Source organism: Dicentrarchus labrax, unplaced genomic scaffold, assembly GCF_905237075.1.
Source record: "Dicentrarchus labrax unplaced genomic scaffold, dlabrax2021, whole genome shotgun sequence".
Taxonomy (NCBI): domain Eukaryota; kingdom Metazoa; phylum Chordata; class Actinopteri; family Moronidae; genus Dicentrarchus; species Dicentrarchus labrax.
The window spans coordinates 13,885,647-13,905,029 of NW_026136709.1; the positions used below are offsets into that span (position 1 = coordinate 13,885,647).

At 44.4% G+C, this 19,383-nt stretch overlaps 2 protein-coding genes across 3 annotated transcripts; one reads left to right on the plus strand and one right to left on the minus strand.

Moving 5' to 3' along the window:
* The first annotated feature begins 103 nt into the window (after positions 1-103).
* Positions 104-6,555, plus strand: gpr12 (G protein-coupled receptor 12). Of its 2 annotated transcripts, none has more exons than XM_051410492.1 (2): positions 104-502; positions 1,459-6,555. In XM_051410492.1, exon 2 carries the CDS (start codon positions 1,471-1,473, stop codon positions 2,494-2,496), a length of 1,026 nt encoding a protein of 341 aa, XP_051266452.1. In that variant the 5' UTR covers positions 104-502; positions 1,459-1,470; the 3' UTR covers positions 2,497-6,555. The 2 variants fall into 2 exon arrangements, with proteins under 2 accessions (XP_051266452.1, XP_051266451.1); XM_051410491.1 differs by lacking the exon at positions 104-502 and adding an exon at positions 515-654.
* wasf3b (WASP family member 3b) lies at positions 6,303-18,644 on the minus strand. The gene is made up of 9 exons (XM_051410490.1): positions 18,529-18,644; positions 13,589-13,745; positions 11,360-11,494; positions 11,080-11,233; positions 10,179-10,296; positions 9,702-9,883; positions 9,309-9,584; positions 8,488-8,801; positions 6,303-7,749 (listed from the first exon to the last, which is right to left on the minus strand). The coding sequence occupies exons 2-9, from the start codon at positions 13,719-13,721 to the stop codon at positions 7,592-7,594; spliced, it is 1,470 nt and encodes a 489-aa protein (XP_051266450.1). The 5' UTR covers positions 13,722-13,745; positions 18,529-18,644; the 3' UTR covers positions 6,303-7,591.
* Between the last annotated feature and the right edge of the window lie 739 nt (positions 18,645-19,383).

Below are 19,383 nucleotides of genomic sequence, written 5' to 3' on the forward strand. Positions count from 1 at the left end.
ACACACACACACACACACACACACACACACACACACACACACACACACACACACACACACACACACACCCTGTCTTTGTCCTTGAGACAGCACTGACCAGACATTTAGCTCTTTAACGGAGTTCAACCGGTGTCTGGCCCATTTGGGACTCCTCCTTCATCATCGACCCCCTCCTCCTCCCATCCACACACCTCCCCTTCCTCCTCTTCTTCCTCTCTTCCGCCGCTGCTCCGCTCGCTGCTCCCCGCACAGCCGCAGTCCACGGCGATGCGCCGTTAACGGCAGAGCCGCTCCGCGCTCTTTTCTTCTTCCTCTTCTTCTTCCATCATCCCCGCTTTCAGTCAGAAAGGACCAGCATCCCTCCCCCCCGCCCCACTCTCCTCCTCCACCTCCCCGGGCTGCGTCTCTGTCCGCCGGCGCCGCACCATCCCTATCAATAACATGGAAATACAAGGCTGCCGTTCTTCCATCTAGACGGGAAGTCTCAGCTCACAGAGTCAAGGTAGGCTGGGTGGCGGCGGGCTGAGATTATTGAGCATCCTTCACATGCATAGAGAAATGCACCCTGTCTTTTTTCTTTTCTTTTATTTTTCTAGCATCCCTGTGCTGACGTGGAGCAGCCGCCGTGCTCCTCTGGTGCAAGGTGCAGAGATGGTAAAGCAGCACCATATGGCCACCCAGTGTGAGATGCATATATGGTGTTAGAGGCTGTATTTCCATGACGGGTGCGGTATCTTCTGCTGTTGAGAGCGGCTCATGGTGTCTGACAGCGGTGTGAATTATTGCCGGTGCCGGCGGAGTCTTATCGATATCCTCTCTTAGGAAAATGTGGCCTGAAAATTTGCTGCAAAGCCAGCTTTGGTTTTCTATTATCCTCTTTCATTTACTTTGTCCGTGCATTAATAAGTAAAGCTCCTCACGTGTGTTTTAACCTATAGGCCTCTGTTGTAACAGCCTGAACAGTCAGTGGGTTTCATTCCCAGAGGAAAATACATGACCTGTTAACTGCAGCTATAATGTACATTTCTACTGCTGTACCACGTTTCATTATGTAAAGAGAGAGAAGTGTGTGCGTTCACAGGCTGAGATTAATCCATTTATATTCTGGGATGAGTAACGCAGGTGTCTTAAAAACAACATAAATCCAGTGGCGCGCACAGAGGCGGGGTAGGGTGGGGGCAGGAGGGAAACAGCCCCCACTGTTTCGTGTATGAAATTGTAAAGCTAAAAAAAAAAAAATATTATTTATAGAGACACGTGTTTGGGATTTATTTATGGCCCCAGTCCCTGTTGGGTTAGAACTGTTGTATGCCACCAGTGATACAAACTCTCTCTGCGTATCAAATACTCAACTCAGATATCACAACTGTCTCTCTCTGTGTGTGTGTGTGTGTGTGTGTGTGTGTGTGTGTGTGTGTGTGTGTGTGTGTGTGTGTGTGTGTGTGTGTGACATTTCAGACGGGGGGCACAATGAGTGAAGAGCCAGCGGTCACCCCCAGCTGGCTGACTCCTGACCCCACAGCATGGGCCAGCGGAGGCGGGGGACCAATGGACAACAGCACCGGCCTGGGGACATTCCCACCTGACTCCCTCCCGCCCAACCAGCTGCCGCTGCTTGTCAACCCGTGGGACATTGTGCTGTGCTCATCGGGGACTCTGATAGCCTGCGAGAACGCCCTGGTGGTTCTGGTGATCTGGCAGAACCCGGCGCTCAGAGCTCCCATGTTCCTGCTGATTGGCAGCCTGGCGCTGGCCGACCTGCTGGCCGGCCTGGGCCTGGTGCTTCATTTCACCTGTGCCTACTTGCTCCGTTCCGACGCGGCCCAGTTGCTGACTGTGGGTCTGGTGGTGGCCTCCTTCTCCGCCTCCGTCTTCAGCCTGCTGGCCATTACTATTGACCGCTACCTGTCGCTGTACTATGCCCTCACCTACAACTCAGAGCGGACAGCAGCCTTCACCTCCACCATGCTGGTGCTGCTGTGGGGCCTCTCCCTGTGTCTGGGCCTGCTGCCGGTCACAGGGGTCAACTGCCTGGCAGAGGAGGCTACATGCAGTGTGGTGCGGCCGCTCACAAAGAACAACATTGCCGTGCTGTCCGTCTCTTTCCTGCTGCTCTTCGGCCTCATGCTGCAACTCTACGTCCAGATCTGCAAGATAGTGATGCGCCACGCTCACCAGATCGCCCTCCAGCACCACTTCCTGGCTGCCACCCCCCACTACGTCACCACACGGAAGGGCGTGTCCACGCTGGCCATCATCCTGGGTACCTTTGCTGCCTGCTGGATGCCATTCACTGTCTACTCTCTCATCGCCGACTACACCTACCCTCCACTCTACACCTACGCCACCCTGGTGCCTGCCACCTACAACTCCGTCATCAACCCGGTCATCTACGCCTTCAGGAACCAGGAGATCCAGAAGGCGCTGTGGCTGGTGTGCTGCGGCTGTGTGCCTGCCAGCGTGGCCCAGCGTGCACGGACCCCTAGCGACGTCTGATCAAGCAGACCCAGGTGGGAAGAGAGAGGCGGCCTGGGTCAGCTCTGCTCCTCACTGGATCCGTCTGGTGTGAAAGAGAGCAGCGGCAGTGGAGGTCAGGGGACGTGGCGCTGTGGTTGTCAGTTGTGGCTGGAGGCAGTTTGGTTAGTCATCCACAGCCCACCTCGATGGATGGCTTTTATTTTCTTTGTTACACTCACTGTAGGGCAAGGTTTCTCACTGTCTTCCCCAGTAAAGGCGGCATCCCGCCTCCTCCCGTTCAACCCGTGCCACGCCCTTCCTCTGTTCTGCAGAGAGCGCTGAGTGCATCACGTGTTACAGGCAGCAGCTGTATATAGACTGTGCATATAGTTAACAGCATTGGAGCTTTGGTTGACACGTGCTTGCTTCCCCCCCTCTTCTAACAGGGAGGGATTATTAGTTTGTGCCCATGTGCGTGCGTAAAAGCGCACGGCAGATTAACAAAGCAGTGTGTGCGGTGAGGAGAGGAGAGAGCGGCCGCGGCTGAATGCGCAGGCATTTCCACATAAAGCCCGTCTGGAGCTGGAGCAGCATCCCGGCGCTCTGCTGCTGCACTCTGGACGTGCGTCGAAAGCTAAACAGCCGCGGAGAGCTAAAAATAGACCCGGCGCTCTCTGATCCGCGCCCTGCGTCCTCCACAGACGCCGAGAAAGAAATCAAGCCCTTTCTTCTCTTCGCCTCTCCAATTTACTCTTGTCTTCCCCCCCCTCCTCTCTCTCTCTCTCTCTCTCTTTGGGTTGTGTGTGAATGTGTTTTTAGTTCAGCTCGCGTCTGGGAGGCTCGAGACAAAGCCCCAGGAGACCCCACTATTAACCCCTCCTCCAGTCTTTATTATTAATGGTGGCACGAAACCGAATATCGGCCCATCGGATTATGTAACCACCGTATATCCCTCCTCTTTCACTTTTTAAATGGAGATTGCTTATGACTTTTTGAATGTCCGGAGATTTACTCGAGAAAAACCCCACAAAAGAAATATCCTTATTTTTAATTATGCTATAGGAGATTAAATGAACACGCTTATGATCAAATCACTACAAACCTGTAGATAAAAGCCCAAATTGCAAAATAATTTAAGTGATGTTTGTGTAGAAATCTGCGAAATCTGAATATATTTCCATGTGATTTTCTTTTTGGCTCACACAGAGTATCACACCAACCACATAATATCTGATCTGCATGTTAGACTTTGTGTAATTTGCATGCAACAAGCACCGATCTCCTTTTTCTTTTCCCCTCCCTCCTGGGCTCGATGTGGTAGGTCACATAGGCCACTGCAGGCCATGTGTCATGATCCCCTGATGTCATCATGACCTTAAAAATTTTGTTTATGTACCACAATGCACCTCACATGTATTGCATTGAATGAGCTACAATCCTCACTGGATGGTCACAAGAGTTACACTCTTTGAAAAATGAGGATTTTTTTTATAAATGCTGTGTAGTTTGAAGTTCAGAGGCGTTCTCACAGCTCTGCTTTGATCATGATTTGACTTCCACTAAGTGTAATTCAACCGAAGCCCAAATCACAACACGTACCAGCTGCTCTGAGTTAGTTACCCATTATTTTTTGGTCTCAAAATGAGTTCGCAAACTCAACAAAGTGCACGCTAGTTCCTCATTCCTTCAGATCATGTCAGCAATAACTAGCCTATGAATGGTAGTTATTTTTTTTGTAGATGTGAAGCAATACTCAGAGAGCAATAACATCCACGTCCTACCATGACTTCTTCCTGCAGAGTCAAATACCATAAACGGCTGCTCGGGTGGGGGAACAGTGTTGCAGTGAATGGGCTCAGCAAGCTACAAATGATGCTTCAGTGATACATCTTCGAAAAGGTGGTACGATAATCACTCCTGGGCTTGATCAAACGACTCATTTTGTCACGGTGACACCACTGCCTCATTCCTCTGCAAAGTTTTCTTTCTGACCCAAAATCAGGCTTTGATCATTTGTCACACCAGGATGAAATTGTATTTTTCTTTTGAGGGGGTGGGGGTTGCCTCTGCCTTTTGGGAGCATATGAACCGTCCTGAGTGTTGTAACCTCAAGTGTCAGTGTGTGATTTGGGACTGTTTTTTTGTTCCCCGTGCATACAGTATGAGTTGCATGGCCTCTGGGTGTGTGTGCATGTGTCTGTGTGCGTGTGTGTGCGTGTGTGTTTGTGATCCAGCAGCTCAGCAGACCACAGTCTGTCTCCTTGTGTTGTCCAGGGGGAAGGGAAGTGGGTAAAACACGTCTGAGGAATATAAATTCCTGTTGACCCCCCCTGACCTTTTGAGGATAATGCTGCCAGTCTTCCTGTCAACTCTGAGAGAAGTGGCCTCGTTATGTGTTTGTAGAGCTTTTTTGAAGACGAATGGGACTAGGATGTGGAGGCTCCAGCACTTCAAGCCAAAGTGAAAGGGACTCTGAATGAACTGGGATCCTAGTCCTGCTGTGTGTTTTCTGTCTCCTCTATATCACTAATATACTCTACTTTAAATCAATCTAGTCTGGTCGAGGCAGGTGTCCGTTAAGTGACCTCTGAATGATTCTATGAGCTAAAAAAAGGCCACTTCCAAATACGAGGATAATGCTTCTTCTACGCTTCCTTGCTGCTTCCCCTCTCTGTGGGCCCGATCGGAGGCATTTGGGGAGCTCCCAATCTTCATCTTTCTGGCCTCAGATCAGGTGCAAAGTGTTTTGAAAAGAAAACAAAATGTGAGGGGATGAGTAAAGAAAGCTGAAGAATAGCATTTTCTAAGCATTGGGATTGTAGCCTGTGTATGTGAACTTGTGCACAGTGTCAGACTGATTCCTGTCGTTATTCGATGAGCACCAACAGGTCAGGCTGGCACATCGAAAAACCATCACAAACTCTTATTCCTTTACCTTTGGAGAAAAGTCTATTTTGTTATATTCATTGAAAAGTTCTATTTTTTTCCACTTTAGTCCGGCCTGAATTCTTTCAGATTCTGATGTTGTACGATATAACGGCGCTGTAAAAGCCTTTTTCTGAATGTAGTAATACTCAAATTGTTTAACGGATATCCCCTCCTCTCGATTCATTTGCTTTTTGTAAATACGGCATGCTGAAGAGGAGGGACTTTATATACCACCGCGCATGGTGCTACCAAAGCCAGTCACACTAGGGGGATGAGATGGGTTGCACCAGTTTTTTGAATTAATGTAGAATTTCTTCTGTTTGGTTCCTCGCTTCAATATGCACCAGTTTGTAATGGCTGGTTAAAGGACGATCGAGCGGATTTGGCTACACAGGTGAGGGATGTTTGAGGAATAAATAAATTGGTACACGACTTTTTCTGATTGGTGAATGTTTTCCTCTTGTGCAGCCAACAGTATCGTGAGATTTTCATAGTTAAAACAGGTGTGAACAAGGGCTTTGTATCCAAGAATAGTAAAAGACTGTGATGTTGGATGTAATACTTCTCTGTATACACACACCTGATAATCTATTGAATGATTTCACAGTGTAATAGTACACAAAGTTGTGTGCAAAGCAAGTGGGTCTTTGAGAAAATGTGTTGCCAACGATGGGCTGTTAGTTCAGCGGGAGGAGGTTTTTCTGATGGTTACTAATCCAGAGCTAAATATCAAAACAGTTAAGGGCCTGTTTGTGTGTGTGTGTGTGTGTGTGTGTGTGTGTGTGTGTGTGTGTGTGTGTGTGTGTGTGTGTGTGTGTGTGTGTGTGTGTGTGTGTGTGTGTGTGTGTGTGTGTTTTGGGGTGGGGGGTTGGAGATGGGAGAACGCCACAGTAACAGCATCTTGTGTAAACCGTATGCATAGTTTTCAATGTGAAATGCACTTTATTTTTTGGATGAAAATGGCACAACAAATTAAGTATCTGCAAAATGAAACGTATAAACGATAATCAACATGCACTAACTTAACTGAGATATTGTAAAAACATTTGTGTGAACGTGGTGTCTATTTTTCCAAGGTGTTAGTTGTACTTTTTATTGCTTTGGTTAGTTCACTCAATTGAGAGATCTTGTTAATTTTGTATTAAAAACAAACATGTGCTGTGCATAAAACTCCTGCCTTGACTAATTTGTTCATTCTTGCCCTGGCTCTGTGCCCCCCCCCTTCTTCGCACCCTCCTGTTTCCCTGGCAACCCTCTTCTTAGCTGTAATGTTACCATGGAAACTGAAGTCTTAAAGCCAGGTATGTGTTGTCTCTATGACGACAGTGGAACAGCAAAGAGATATGGCAGCCCAGCCATGATCTTTCATTCATTGTTTTATTTTTCTCTGGGTCAAAGGTTACACAGCTCACACTATCATATACGTGACCCCCCCCCCTTCCCTCCCACACAGCAGTGATTGATTGCAGACGCAGATGGCTCAATCAATTCTCATATTTATGATCAATAATTCTTTTTACACATCGCCCTCTCATCCATCTTTAACACAGCATTTTTAAAAGGCTCTCTCCATTCGCTCTCTCATCGGCCTGAATACATTATCAACGACTGCAGCTTCCACTGAGCTCATCCGTTACTCTTTCACTTACGGTGGTTAAAAACTTGCCTCATGGTCTATGGCATAAGCAAGTGTTTCAGTAAAAACATAAAAAAAGACAAAGTACATTGGTTAGCTTCGAGAGGAAAGTTTCTAACTTTTCTAACACTCTCCTGCGACTATACATGAAATATGCACCTTCACAGGGTGTCCATAGTGTTATAACAGGTAGATAAACAGCCACTGGGGTGTATTCACAATGCTTTGAAATATATATATATATATTAACTGAGTGTTAATGTTTCAGATAGTGGTCAGTTACAGCATATTACTTGTGTCTTTACAGTGTTTATGCATCTTGAATACACCCCCAGATTTCCAGTTTTGAACCATTCAGCTTATATCAACCTACAGCATGTGATTGTGTGTAGGTGTGGTGTGTTTTTCAGCAACAAAGTGTGTGACAACCCGTGCGTGTGGTACAGTGGGCATTCTTTCAAGTGAGTGTGAGATCGACTGATTGTGTGTGTGTGTGTGTTTGTGTGTTTGTGTGTGTGTGTGTGTGTGTGTGTGTGTGTATCTTCAGTGTTTTGTTTTTTTTAATGTATGTTAATCCGACCAATCGTTCTCCTCCAACTCGGAGTCGTCCTCAGAGTCGGAGTATTCCACAGCGATGCGTCGCGACAGGATGGTGGCCACGTCATTTCCAACCGGCTCCCTCTTAGCCTGCTGCTCCTGCTGCTCCTGCACCTTCTTCAACTGGATGCCTGTGGGGAAAATATGGGATGTAAAGCCAGGTTTTTAACTGACACAGTGGCTCTTAAATACAGTGTAAAGTACCTTAATTTTAGTATATTTTCCTTCATTACAGATTAAGCTGAGCACTCTGAATTACAGCATTTCTATTTAAATATCAAGCATAGTAACTGTAAATTTACATTCCTAATTTTAGAGTAAACTAGATATAACAAATTCATACATGTAAGGCGTCTGGGACTGCTCCCTAGGTCTACTTCGTCCTACTGAAGTTATGAATACATGAGGTTTTGCAATGTAATGGATGGTTATAATTGACAGTTCAGTTATTGTCAATTTAGATTTTGTGACTTTTTAAAAACATGCCTGATCTCTCATTGTTTCAGATACCAGAGATAACAAGAGGGCTGTCTTTGGTGTAACCTTCTTAAGACATACAGGCAAAATATAAAAGTACATTTTTAGATTTTCACTTGATTCTTTCCTTTTTAATCAATTCTGTGCTTATAAAAAGTGTTCATCCACTTACAAGTTATCACTTAAAGGGTCTTTTTCTGTAGCCACATTAACATTTCCAAAGTGGTAAATACTTTTTAAGTATATGTATTCATGTTTGTGTATATGTCAGTTCTAGCACTTTTTTATTATAGGTTATTTTAAAGGTAATACTTATGCATATTGTTAAGATACACATATACATTAAAATGACACATCTTTCTGGGTACACATACACACAGTACAGCTCTTACCCATACGTATAGCAGCCAGCAGATCACTGCGGGCATCATTGACCACTGTGGTCTCAGCGGGGGCAGAGGAGGACATCTTGTGGACTGTGAAGTGGGAGACACCAGCTGGAAGGGGAGGAGGTGGAGGACCAGGGGGAGGGGGAGCTGCATGGGCTCCTGATACAGGTGGCGGAGGCGGAGCGTAGCCACCAGCGCCGCCCATTGGTCCAGGAGGCATCGGACCTCCGGGTGGTGAGGCAAAGGCAGTTTGAGCAGAAGGGATGAGAGGGGCTGGAGGCGGGGGAGGGGGACCAGTGTTGGCATAGCCATCCATACTGCAAGATAGAGAGAATGAAAGAGGATTAATAGAGTTAAGAAAAATGACAGCAGTCTGTACTTGCTACCACACCTGCAGTCATCAGGGTTTGAGAAAGACAGAGACCCACTAGGTGGCAGCATTAGCTCAAAGTTCATATGAGTGGATCAAGTACAAATATTGAGGGACACTTATATGATTTGATTTAGGAAGAAGGATAACGGACATTGTAACCCCTTCTCCAATCCCCAACTAGCTGCTATTGTATATGTATTGTTTGTGATGATTATTTTAATGTCTGCATGTCATGTTTTGTTGCTCACTGTCAGCAAAGATTCTGAAAATTATACAGAAACTTCAGATAATTCAGCCACTTCTGCAGCAAGAAAATGAAAGCACGTAGCAAATAATGATATATATATATATATATAGAATTGCTGTGACGACAGTGTGGACAAAACTTGAATTACAGCATTAAGAGAATGTAAAAAGTGTGTGTTCCATTGACTCTAGCTTTCATTTTTACCTGTAGTCCATTGGTGGAAGGGACATTGAGCCACCGTTCATAGCCTCAGTGGGTGGAGGAGGCAGTGGGACTTGGTGGTGGTGAGAACGGCCCAGTGTCCCACCCTGATAGGCCATCATACTCCTGCCTCTACTGTCATGTTCACCTCCTCCACGGGGGCCGTGCCCTGCAGCCATCTGAGCAGCCAGGATGCTGGGCGGTGGGCCGGAGTAGGTGTGGGCGTGGCCGGCATGGTTCATGGAGTTGGGGTAGTGGTGCTGATCAGGACCGGGACCCCTGAAGAAAGTGGGTGAAACAGAAAACAATAAAAATGCAGAAATAATACTGCCCATTTCTCCAACTTGTGACTGAAATTATGGAACCATATAATGTTTCTTCGAATAAGTGATCTACCTGTTCTCTGGTGACATTGAGCCCTCAGAGGAAGCTCCTCTGTCTCGGTGTATGGTGTGTCGATGGTCTGGCCTCAGCTCTTTATCCAGAGCAAGCATGTTCCACTCCTGCCGACGGTTCCTCGCCTTTCGGACCTTCTTCACCTCTCTCTGTAACGTCCCATCCACACAACGCCTCTGCTCCTAAGAGAAAGAGAGAGAAAGAGATTAGAAAGATATTGTGGCATGTACAGTATTTAAATCAATGGTCAACCAATATGGGTTTTTCCCTAGCCGATGCCAATGCCGTAAAATTTACAATTTTATTGTATTCTAAAATCTAGATAAAAAGTTGCACTACATTGGACAGAATGGCTCCGAGCCAGACGCTGGCAGGCAAGTAAACTCTTTTACTAAAAAAGTAAAATTTGACCAAAACAAACTAATGGTATATTAAACAATAGCATTATCTGTGAGATCCTCAAGGACATAGTTGTACCTTCTGCTTCCTCTTCTCTTTCCTCTTATCCTCCGTGTCCTGCAGCATCTTTTCCTTCCACAGGTCGAAGAAGTAGGAGGGATCGGTGTAGAACTTAAGTGCTTCCTTGTGGTCATCCCTAAAGAAACATATAGCGAGGTTATACAGGTGCAGGTAGAGTAAATGCATTGTCTTTTTTCAGGCAGAATGACAAGACAGAAAAAAAGGGTAGTATTTTTTGCCTCAGTGTGTCTCTTTGGGAAGACTAAGTCGGGTATGAAACATGTGAAGCTATGAATATTGCAAAAGTGGAGGAGGTTGATGGAAGAACAAGGGTGAAATTATGCTGCATTTATATCACAGAGACAGCATAACTGGAAACGACAGGATGAACCAGTGAAAAGGGAGAGAGACAGAAAGACTGGAGTCAGAGAGAGAAAAGTGTGCTATGTAGTCAGGGTTAGGAGTTGGATTCCCACTGGAACCAGCCATGCTAAATATGTAATGCACCCAAAGTACTGGAAAGCACAGTGGATAAAAGCAGCTACAGAATAGCGGTAGGAAATAGTACCAAAATGTGCTGTTTCACTGTCAATGTAGGTCAGAAACAAGCAGCCAAAATCAAATCAAGAAGAGTGGATGACTTTAAGAATTACTGTCAAAGTTATAAAGTAGGACACATGGTTTCAATATGAAATGTAAGCTATTTAATAGTTCTGATCCAATTTTTATTTTTTCACATTGTAAAACTGCTTTGTGTACAAAATAACACGTTAAAACTGTCCATGTTTGAAGACTGCACTAAGCAAAAGAGTCTCTTGAAGTGATGTATACATTCTAGAAAATATGGCTGTGATTATGCTTTATGAGTACGCTGGAGGTCTGAGTGTTTGGTGAGCGTGTGTGCATCAACAACGCCGACCTGTAAGTTGAGAGGATGTTGAGTGGCGGAGGCTTGTCACTCAGATTGTACATCTCTCGCACAGGATTGGGCACGCTGTTCTTGGACACCACCTGCTGGTCCTGGATGGTGGAGCTTTTGAAGGCTTTCCTCATGTTGATGTCTTGTAGGGAAACTGAGAACATAAAAAGAGGAAGAGAGGACAAATGAGTGGTCTACTGGAAGGAGGAAGAAGAAAGAAAGAAAGAAATAAACAATGGAGAATGATTTCCTGTGCTTTTCCCTCTAACATCTGACCCACCTTCTTCTACGGTGGAGTCCAGCTGTGTGACCTTGACGGCCAGCCGGTCAATGCGGTCCTGCAGAGAGTTGGCACGCAGATAAAAGGTGTTGGCCTCGTTAAACAGCTCGCCAAATATGTCTTCCGCATGTTTACCTTGAAGGGAACAGCAGAAAGAGACAGACAGGGGAAATTTGAGAGAAAGAAGGAGACTTGTAATCATTATCTGGAGCCAAGTAAATCCCCACAGAGACTGAAGTCCAATCAATACAAAAGGTAATGTGACACAATGTGAAGTCTTGAGAGTCTGTGCGGGAAATGGCATCTCATACAGCTCCATATAGCAACATTCCTAATTAATAATTTAAGCTGATCCGACTGCAGAAATCCTGTTACATGTACATCATACTCCCATTATTCTAGTGTTAGAGTTCAGTAAGTAAAAGTAGATTATGGATAAGATTCCCACTCCAAAACCTGTTTTTACAAGAAGAAAAGGAGTAACTACACATTTATATTTATATTTATGAACCCATGGCAACCCTCCAGATGTTCACACATATGGACTCAAAGACCGAAGAAGATTCATTATTGTGAATTGAACCTCAATATATAAACCCCAGTGCTGGCTGCAGACTGAAAGACTCAAAGGTCATAATGTATTGGAGCTGGGGAAGATTCAAATCAATGCAAATATCCTCTGGTATGCAGGAGTTTCATGCTTGGTCAGATTTCCAGTCAAGTACATGTCAGTTGTGGTCCTGAAATGGTTTCTATTCATATAATACATGGTGTGAATGGGGGTTTAGCCCCTGGGTACAGATTAACAGTTTGTAAAGAAGAGCCCTACGTTAACACCAGAATGGATCACAGCATTTTTTAACATTTGGTTGGATGACAAACATTTAGTTTTTTGTTTCTAACCCAAATTCACACTTTGTTCTTAACCGTGTTTTGGAGATTAACCCTGAAATGTAAGGATGACCCTTCTCTGGAATTTGGTTTAGTAAGGGCCAAGGGACTGTTAACTTGATGAAGACCTAAACTCTAGGCTGTGGGGGTCTTAACCCCTTAGGGCTAATGAGCGTAAAAGCCTTTTTACAAGGGCAGTCCTTAAATGAAAAGACCAGGATGAAAACAAATTCCACCCCTGGATGTCAACAGGTTAAAAGCAATTCACGCTGAACACTGCTCTAATGATATTGTTTAATTATAGAACACCATGTAAAAAGGCGGTACGGCAAACCCTCACAAACACACGTTAAGGGCTATTTGTGGCCCTCCTGCTGACAGGATGGGCTGCAGGAAAAATATTTAGAGGAAGGAAGAATCACAGATCCGGCATGCTGAGCCCAGTCAACTCTGACCTCTCCTGAGGATTCTTAGGGTCCACTTTACACACATACATGTGCACACAGACATGCACAGTGTATGTAGTCTGTAGATACACCCTTCCAGGCCTGTGTGGGCATTTATATATAGCTCCCACAGCTGCTGCTGAAAGGCCCACTCCCAGCGCAGGAACTTGACACAATAAGAGACTGGACAGAGAATGGATATAACTGGGTCAACAAGTGAAGGGTTAACAGCAAGAAACACTGTTTACATTCATGAATGACCTCTCAACACACTGGTGAGAGGTCATGAAACAAGGACATGAGCCTGGAAGATGAAAGGGAAGATAGATGCCCTTGATGCTGTAATAACTCTGTCTAATACATTTACAGTGAACATAACAATCAATATAAAACAGTAATGCACACAAACACAGTTAACACATACCCATCCAGTCATGCATACAAAAGCACACTGAAATACACACACACACACGTCTATCTGCACACAGCTGTCCAGATGAGTTCATTTTTGCAGAGCTATCTAAAAGGATTACATTTCAAGCGTCCATGTTCCAGTGCGAGGCCGCTGTAAGTCTGCTGCTAGCACAGTGACCCCAGGCCCTGTAACCATGACAACCCCAAATCAATCACAGCTTCGGGATTAATGATGAAAGCATGTGATCTTGTCCAGCCACAAAGAGGCTACACACAGTGTAGACAGTTGTCATACTGGAGTTAGTGGGGTTAAAGCCTGGAGGACGCTGTAGTTTCAATCTGTTTATAATCTGTTATAACCCTCTGTTTCTGTTTTTTTCTCTAAATTTGAGGCTTTTAGCAGTAATTTTCTTCTTCAAAGGCGACATTGTGTGCCTGTGTTTGTCTATGTGAGTGTTAGTGTGAGTGTGTCTCTTACTCAGGCTGCTGAGCTGACGGATGATGGCAGAGAGCGTGTTGTTCATCACACACTCCAGCTCACTGCCAATGCCCTCGGGGAGCTCCCCTCGGCAGAGGTGACGAGGCTCGATGTTCCTCTTCACCAACGGCATGGCGAGGTCTCACACCGACACAAACTGCAAGGACACATTGGGAACAAGAACACGCTGTTTTAGACACCGGTACCCTGGTTGGAGAGACTGTCTGTGACACAGAAGCCAGCAGATGTTAGGCAACTGCATCCGACCCACTGGACAGGTGAACACACCTGCCATCGGAGAAACACATATCAATATATAACAGAAATTGTGATAAGACGCTAGATATTGCATGTATGTTCAATTTTTATAACGTACCAAAATAGTCAATCAAGGTTGCAACTATTTTTTTTATTATCAATTACGTGTCAGAAAATAGTACTTGTTCAGTCCGCCCTACGGTCCAAAACCCAAAGATATTATATATATATATATATGTATATAGAAGCTGGAACCAGAGACAGTCCCCACATAATTTCCTGTTGATCTATTAATTGGCTAATTGTTTCCTAGTCTTTTAGGCAGACATACAGTTAAATTATTACAACAATAACAACAAGCTGCTTGGCTATCACATTCAAATTAAGGGTTTTATCTGAGCAACCACTCATAGTTTTGATTATATATTGTATGAATGCACCAATAACCATTTTCAAAGTACAGTTTCAATTATTGTTGATTCCAATTGAATGAGTCAAAGTGATGATATGATCAAAATATTAACCAAATGTATTAAACCTGCAATAAATGTTACTCCTCTGTTCCAGGTCATGTCATCACTATAAATTAATTAGTAGAAAACAAGGTTGTTTCTATGTTTCTGTCCACCCTCTGTATATAAAGTATGGTGTATGTAAAAACAAATAGAGCATGGGTGAGCCAATGGCCAGATAACTGATAGTGATGACCGACGGTGTCCCAAAGCAAGAAGACTTGTGACGACCAGCAGAGAGATTAAAGCATTAGGGAGGAGAAGATACAGGGTGCCAGCTAATCCCAGGCCAGCTTGTCATTGGCCCAGCTGGAATCATGACACAAACAGAGATTCATGGATATGGTCCAACAAACACCAAAAACACATAAAATGATGGAGCACGCCAAAGTCAAATGGGTATTTACATAGATGAATGCACTGTAGACGCCTACAGCTTCACCACTTCCTGTATGTTAGACACATTTGCCCCCCGTAGAAACTCTGGACTTGACTGTTTAAATTAAACCCTCATTGGCTTCGATCAGACACTCTTCACTCTCTGTAGTTCAAAGGACTACAGACAATTACTCAAAGCAGGAGAAATCCCAAGGTGCACCAGAGCAGCCATCTTATCGGAGCTTCTTCCTGCTTCCTGTTTTTGCGGTCTTAGCCTGACTCCGGTTTCCTGGTCCTCCCTATGTCACATGTCTCCTTCCTGTCCAAACACTTGACCAGAACAATACGGCTATGGCTCAAGAAGCAACCGGGAGGATGGATAAGGGAGACAGATGGAAATATGCACACGCCCCTTTCAAAACCATCTAAAGTAAGTTTTAGATTCGCCAATCAAATGATTCGCTCTTAATTGCAGTTCCAGAGTTTTTACTGTGCAGCTACGCCAAAAAAAAAAAAAAAAAAAGTAATTTCAGAGAAAAGCAGGTTGGAGAGACACAGGAGCTCTGGCACTGTGACAGGAGGCTAATAATAGCTGACAGGTACTAGAAATACAACTTATGTTTGTTAGATCCAGCACATATTCATTTATGATCACAATTAATTTGATTTGATGGGAAATAAGTATCAAAATAGTTGTAAACCTACCACAACTACAAAATACAGGCCTTCCAAGTGACTTAAAATATGTATCTTTTATTCTTTGTTAATAATTATCTCTTGAGAGGCCGAAAAGAAAGGTGAGGTGACATCTTCAATACAATAAATCACCAACAAAGCAAGTAGCAGTGCTGTGCTATCGGTGTTTCAGCAGGAAACTACTGTAATTACAGATTGTGTCATTACAGCTGTCCAAGACAGAAGAGAGACACTTCTGTTCACTGGGGCCAATTCCCACCAGCCGAGCCCTCATCTGGCCTCGTTTTCTCAGCTAGCGACCCCCTGCAAACCCCAACAGCCCCACGCCAACTAGAGAAAACAAAGAGCAAAATTACACCATCATGTGCTACCACAAAGGACATTGAATACAGTCAATAAGGTCTGGCTCGGAGCAAAAGAGCTCCATGAAATTAGCAGTCAGTATAAACATTTTGGAAAACACTGTGCTGCTTGTAGGATAGGATAGGTTGGGAAGGAGGTGATGCAAATGAGAAGATTGCATGTTTTTGCTTTTACTGTCTGGCTGGCATGACAATCACATCAATGAGGCGAAATAATGAGCGACTGGGAGCGAGCAGGAGGAGGGAGGAGGGAGCAGGGATGGGCCTTGTCTGTTTTGTGAGAAATTAGGAGAAAGTGGTAAAGGAAAGGAGGGTGCATGAGAGACCGAAAAGAGACAGTGAATGAGACAGTGTGTGAGAAAGAGAGAAAAGGTTGTGTGCAACATTACGAGGTGGACAAAGTATGTATGTGTGTTTATGTGTGTGTGTGTGTGTGTGTGTGTGTGTGTGTGTGTGTGTGAGGGAGAAAGAGTGTATTGGGTGGGGGGAGGGGTAGGAACAGGGACCTCGGGGAAGCCACTGAAAGGTTCCCGGGACAATAGAGCTCCGTTCACACGGCAACAGCACTAGCTCTCCCATGCATCCTTCCCCCCCTCTCCTCTACCTCCTCCTCTTCGACCTTCTTTAAGGCCCCCTGTACTCTCGCAATGAAAGCGTAGCAAGCAAGTGCTCCTCCTCCTTCATCCTCCACTCACTCCAGGGAGAAAGACAGGGGCAAGAAAGGGAGAGTAAAGCCTGAACATGAGCCCATCTCACCCACAACACCACAGAGGAAGGCCTGAGCTTGTGTTTTCAAACATAGATTCTCCCTCTCATGATTCATTTCTCACTCATCCTGTTTGTCATGTGTTCATGGATGCTTAATTTATTACAACCCAACATGCACACTTAGGCATTCAGGCATATAAACACACACAAACACATACAAACACACCGGGTAGCCTCTCAAATGTCCCATCAGCAGCAAAAATGTCTCTGGTCCTCTGACGGGTGACATTCAGGCTGCGTTTGGGATAAAACACACTCCTCCTGTGACTCCTGCAAGACACATCTCTACACCAACACACAGAGACCGAAGAGCCCTTTTACTACAGATGTGAGAACTCCATTAAGCTCTGAAAGGGGAGTCATTACCAATTTATGAGCCGGGTACAGCTTCTTGTGTTGCAGGCTGTTTTGCTTGTTCTGATGTTATGAATAATGCAGTCTGGATTACGTCAGGTCACACTGCCCTAAATATGACGTAAAAAAACCTCTGCTGTGACACTGTGCCTGTCCAAGAACATCCCAATATTACTCAGGGGCACCCAGGTTGAAACATTCCCGATGCTGTGCCTGTACGGCAAAGTAAAGGTAAAAGTATCTACTGAACAGTGAATCCTGACTGGGTACCGAGTCGGCAATAACTTTAATCTTCTTTTTTGTGTGTCCAAAAAGACAAAACATCAGCAAAATCATAACAATATAAACCCTGTCATTAAAGATATGTAATGATTCAGAGCAAACTGTAATTCTAAATTAACAAAATGTAGGACTTTCGAACATCAATTTAATTATGTAATATGTGATTTTGCATACTTTTTCCATACTGTGATATATATCTTCCACAATACCGTCCATCTCTAATCTGTTGAGTAAATCTGCAGGATTACACTTATACAAATACCTGACTTTTTAATGCAAACATGACCCAAAGTTATCATAATCCTAAATGTGATACAATGGGCTGAACAGCAGATTCATTTTGTAGTTGATCGATTAATCCAATTGATTCAAAATCTGGTAATCAATCAAGTTATATAAAGAGCGTATATGGTTTGATAGTGTTTGCTTTTCGTCTTTTAACCTATATTAAATATTTAAACTGCTTTTAGCTTTTAATCAGATTACATTTCTCACTTTGAGCCCCATTTGTTTTGTGTTACCTTGCCTTTTTATACATTAGGTTGTCCATTAATTAATCTAAAATGTGGTTGATTAATTGATTGATAGTGAATAGTTGCATCCTAGATATTGGTGATTTATATTATATGAAAACAAGGTGAGCTGTTATTATATCATCAGTATTTACTACTTTATGTCAAAGTTAATAAAACTGTATTATATTGATGTTTTCATGCCTTAAAATTCCCAGTTTCTCCACACACACACACACACACACACACACACACACACACACTCCCTTTCTCTCTTCCCTACAGGCTGAAACACGCACATTCACAGGAACACACACACACACACACACACACACACACACACACACACACACACACACACAGGCGTGAACTAATGGCAACCGCGATCAATCAGTGTTCCGCACCATCGCTTCCCGTTACTGATGGACTGACCCACATCTGTTCATCTACCTCGGTTCCCCATGAATTTATGCCAGCTTTAATCTTAAATTTAACCGAGCCGATTTATGCCTATGTGTCTTATAAACTGATTAAACACGCCGGTACACAACCAACACCAATTATGTGGTTAAAGTTGCCCACTTGCGGGAAAAATTGTGATTTTTTTAAGGCAGGTTTCGGCTACGGTGGAGTCCGTTTATTATCCTCAACTGGGGGTCCGCTCCAACTGACCACTTGGTTTAAGCTAGCTTATGTCCACTGTTCGAGTTCTTAGTTTGGACAAATTAGACCACAGTCAACAGAAATAACCACACACATTTCACCATTTACACAACATGTGTTATTAGTCGTTGTAAAAAGTATCGTAAGGCCCTCACCAGCACTTGAAATATTAGAAGAAATCAGCCCGTCCGCATGTCCCGTTAGATACTCCTATTAGCTCTTCCATCCTGTGTCCCCCAGCCCGTCTGGCCACTCCGGGGAAAAAGCCTTTGAGGACAGGGACACGCCCACCGGTCACATCCACCAATCACATCTCGCAAAAGGGGCTTTAACACATGACGGACGTTCTTATCAGCCAATGGGATCTCTCTAACGGTTTGAGTGACAGGGAGACTCCCCAGCTCGTTAGCGGTGTTGCGAGTGGAGGAGGCGGGGCTACAGTTGGGCGTTGCTGAAGAGCTTAACGGGGGTTTTTATACGCAACTGGGTCCCATTCCCTGTCAAAATTATAAGGGCTTTAAATTCATCTCAGGGCCTGTGGGGATTTTGTAGACATCAAGACCTATTTAACTAACGAGTAATAGCAGAATATTGAGAGCTAGGGTTTTTTTTTTTTTTTTTTAGGGGGATAGTAATATGCTTTCAGGCAGTGATGCTGAGAGTGAGCTGGGATAGTATTGTATAACGGACTGAAATAGATGGGCCAGCATCCTACAGGAAGAGGTTCAATGGGAAGACTTGCTATACTTAGATCTGAGCTTAGCTCTCCCAGGTGTGTTTGTAGACAAAAACAGTCTGAGGAAGATGATAAAAGCAGGGAAAGTGGGCAGAGAATTAGACCGTGGTCGGTTTAGTCCATTAGAGAGAGAAAGGGAGTTTTTTCATAATTAAACAAAATGCAGTTCTAATCCAGGATGGGGGGGGGGCATGGCCTGCATCTGTTAAACAGCTGTCAGTTTAACATATATAATTGATTTAGACATGACTGCCAAAGCACACATGTATGTGAC

What these genes read in the sequence shown, in the direction of transcription:
- gpr12 (XM_051410491.1), top strand. Translation starts at nt 547, where the DNA reads ATGCATAGAGAAATGCACCCTGTCTTTTTTCTTTTCTTTTATTTTTCT. An exon ending in TGGTGCAAGGTGCAGAGATG is followed by an intron (nt 655 to 1,458) that starts GTAAAGCAGCAC and finishes GTGACATTTCAG; the next exon opens with ACGGGGGGCACAATGAGTGA.
- wasf3b (XM_051410490.1), bottom strand. Translation starts at nt 13,721, where the DNA reads ATGCCGTTGGTGAAGAGGAACATCGAGCCTCGTCACCTCTGCCGAGGG. An exon ending in CCGTCAGCTCAGCAGCCTGA is followed by an intron (nt 11,495 to 13,588) that starts GTAAGAGACACA and finishes GTTCCCTTCAAG; the next exon opens with GTAAACATGCGGAAGACATA. An exon ending in CTTCCACCAATGGACTACAG is followed by an intron (nt 8,802 to 9,308) that starts GTAAAAATGAAA and finishes TCTATCTTGCAG; the next exon opens with TATGGATGGCTATGCCAACA.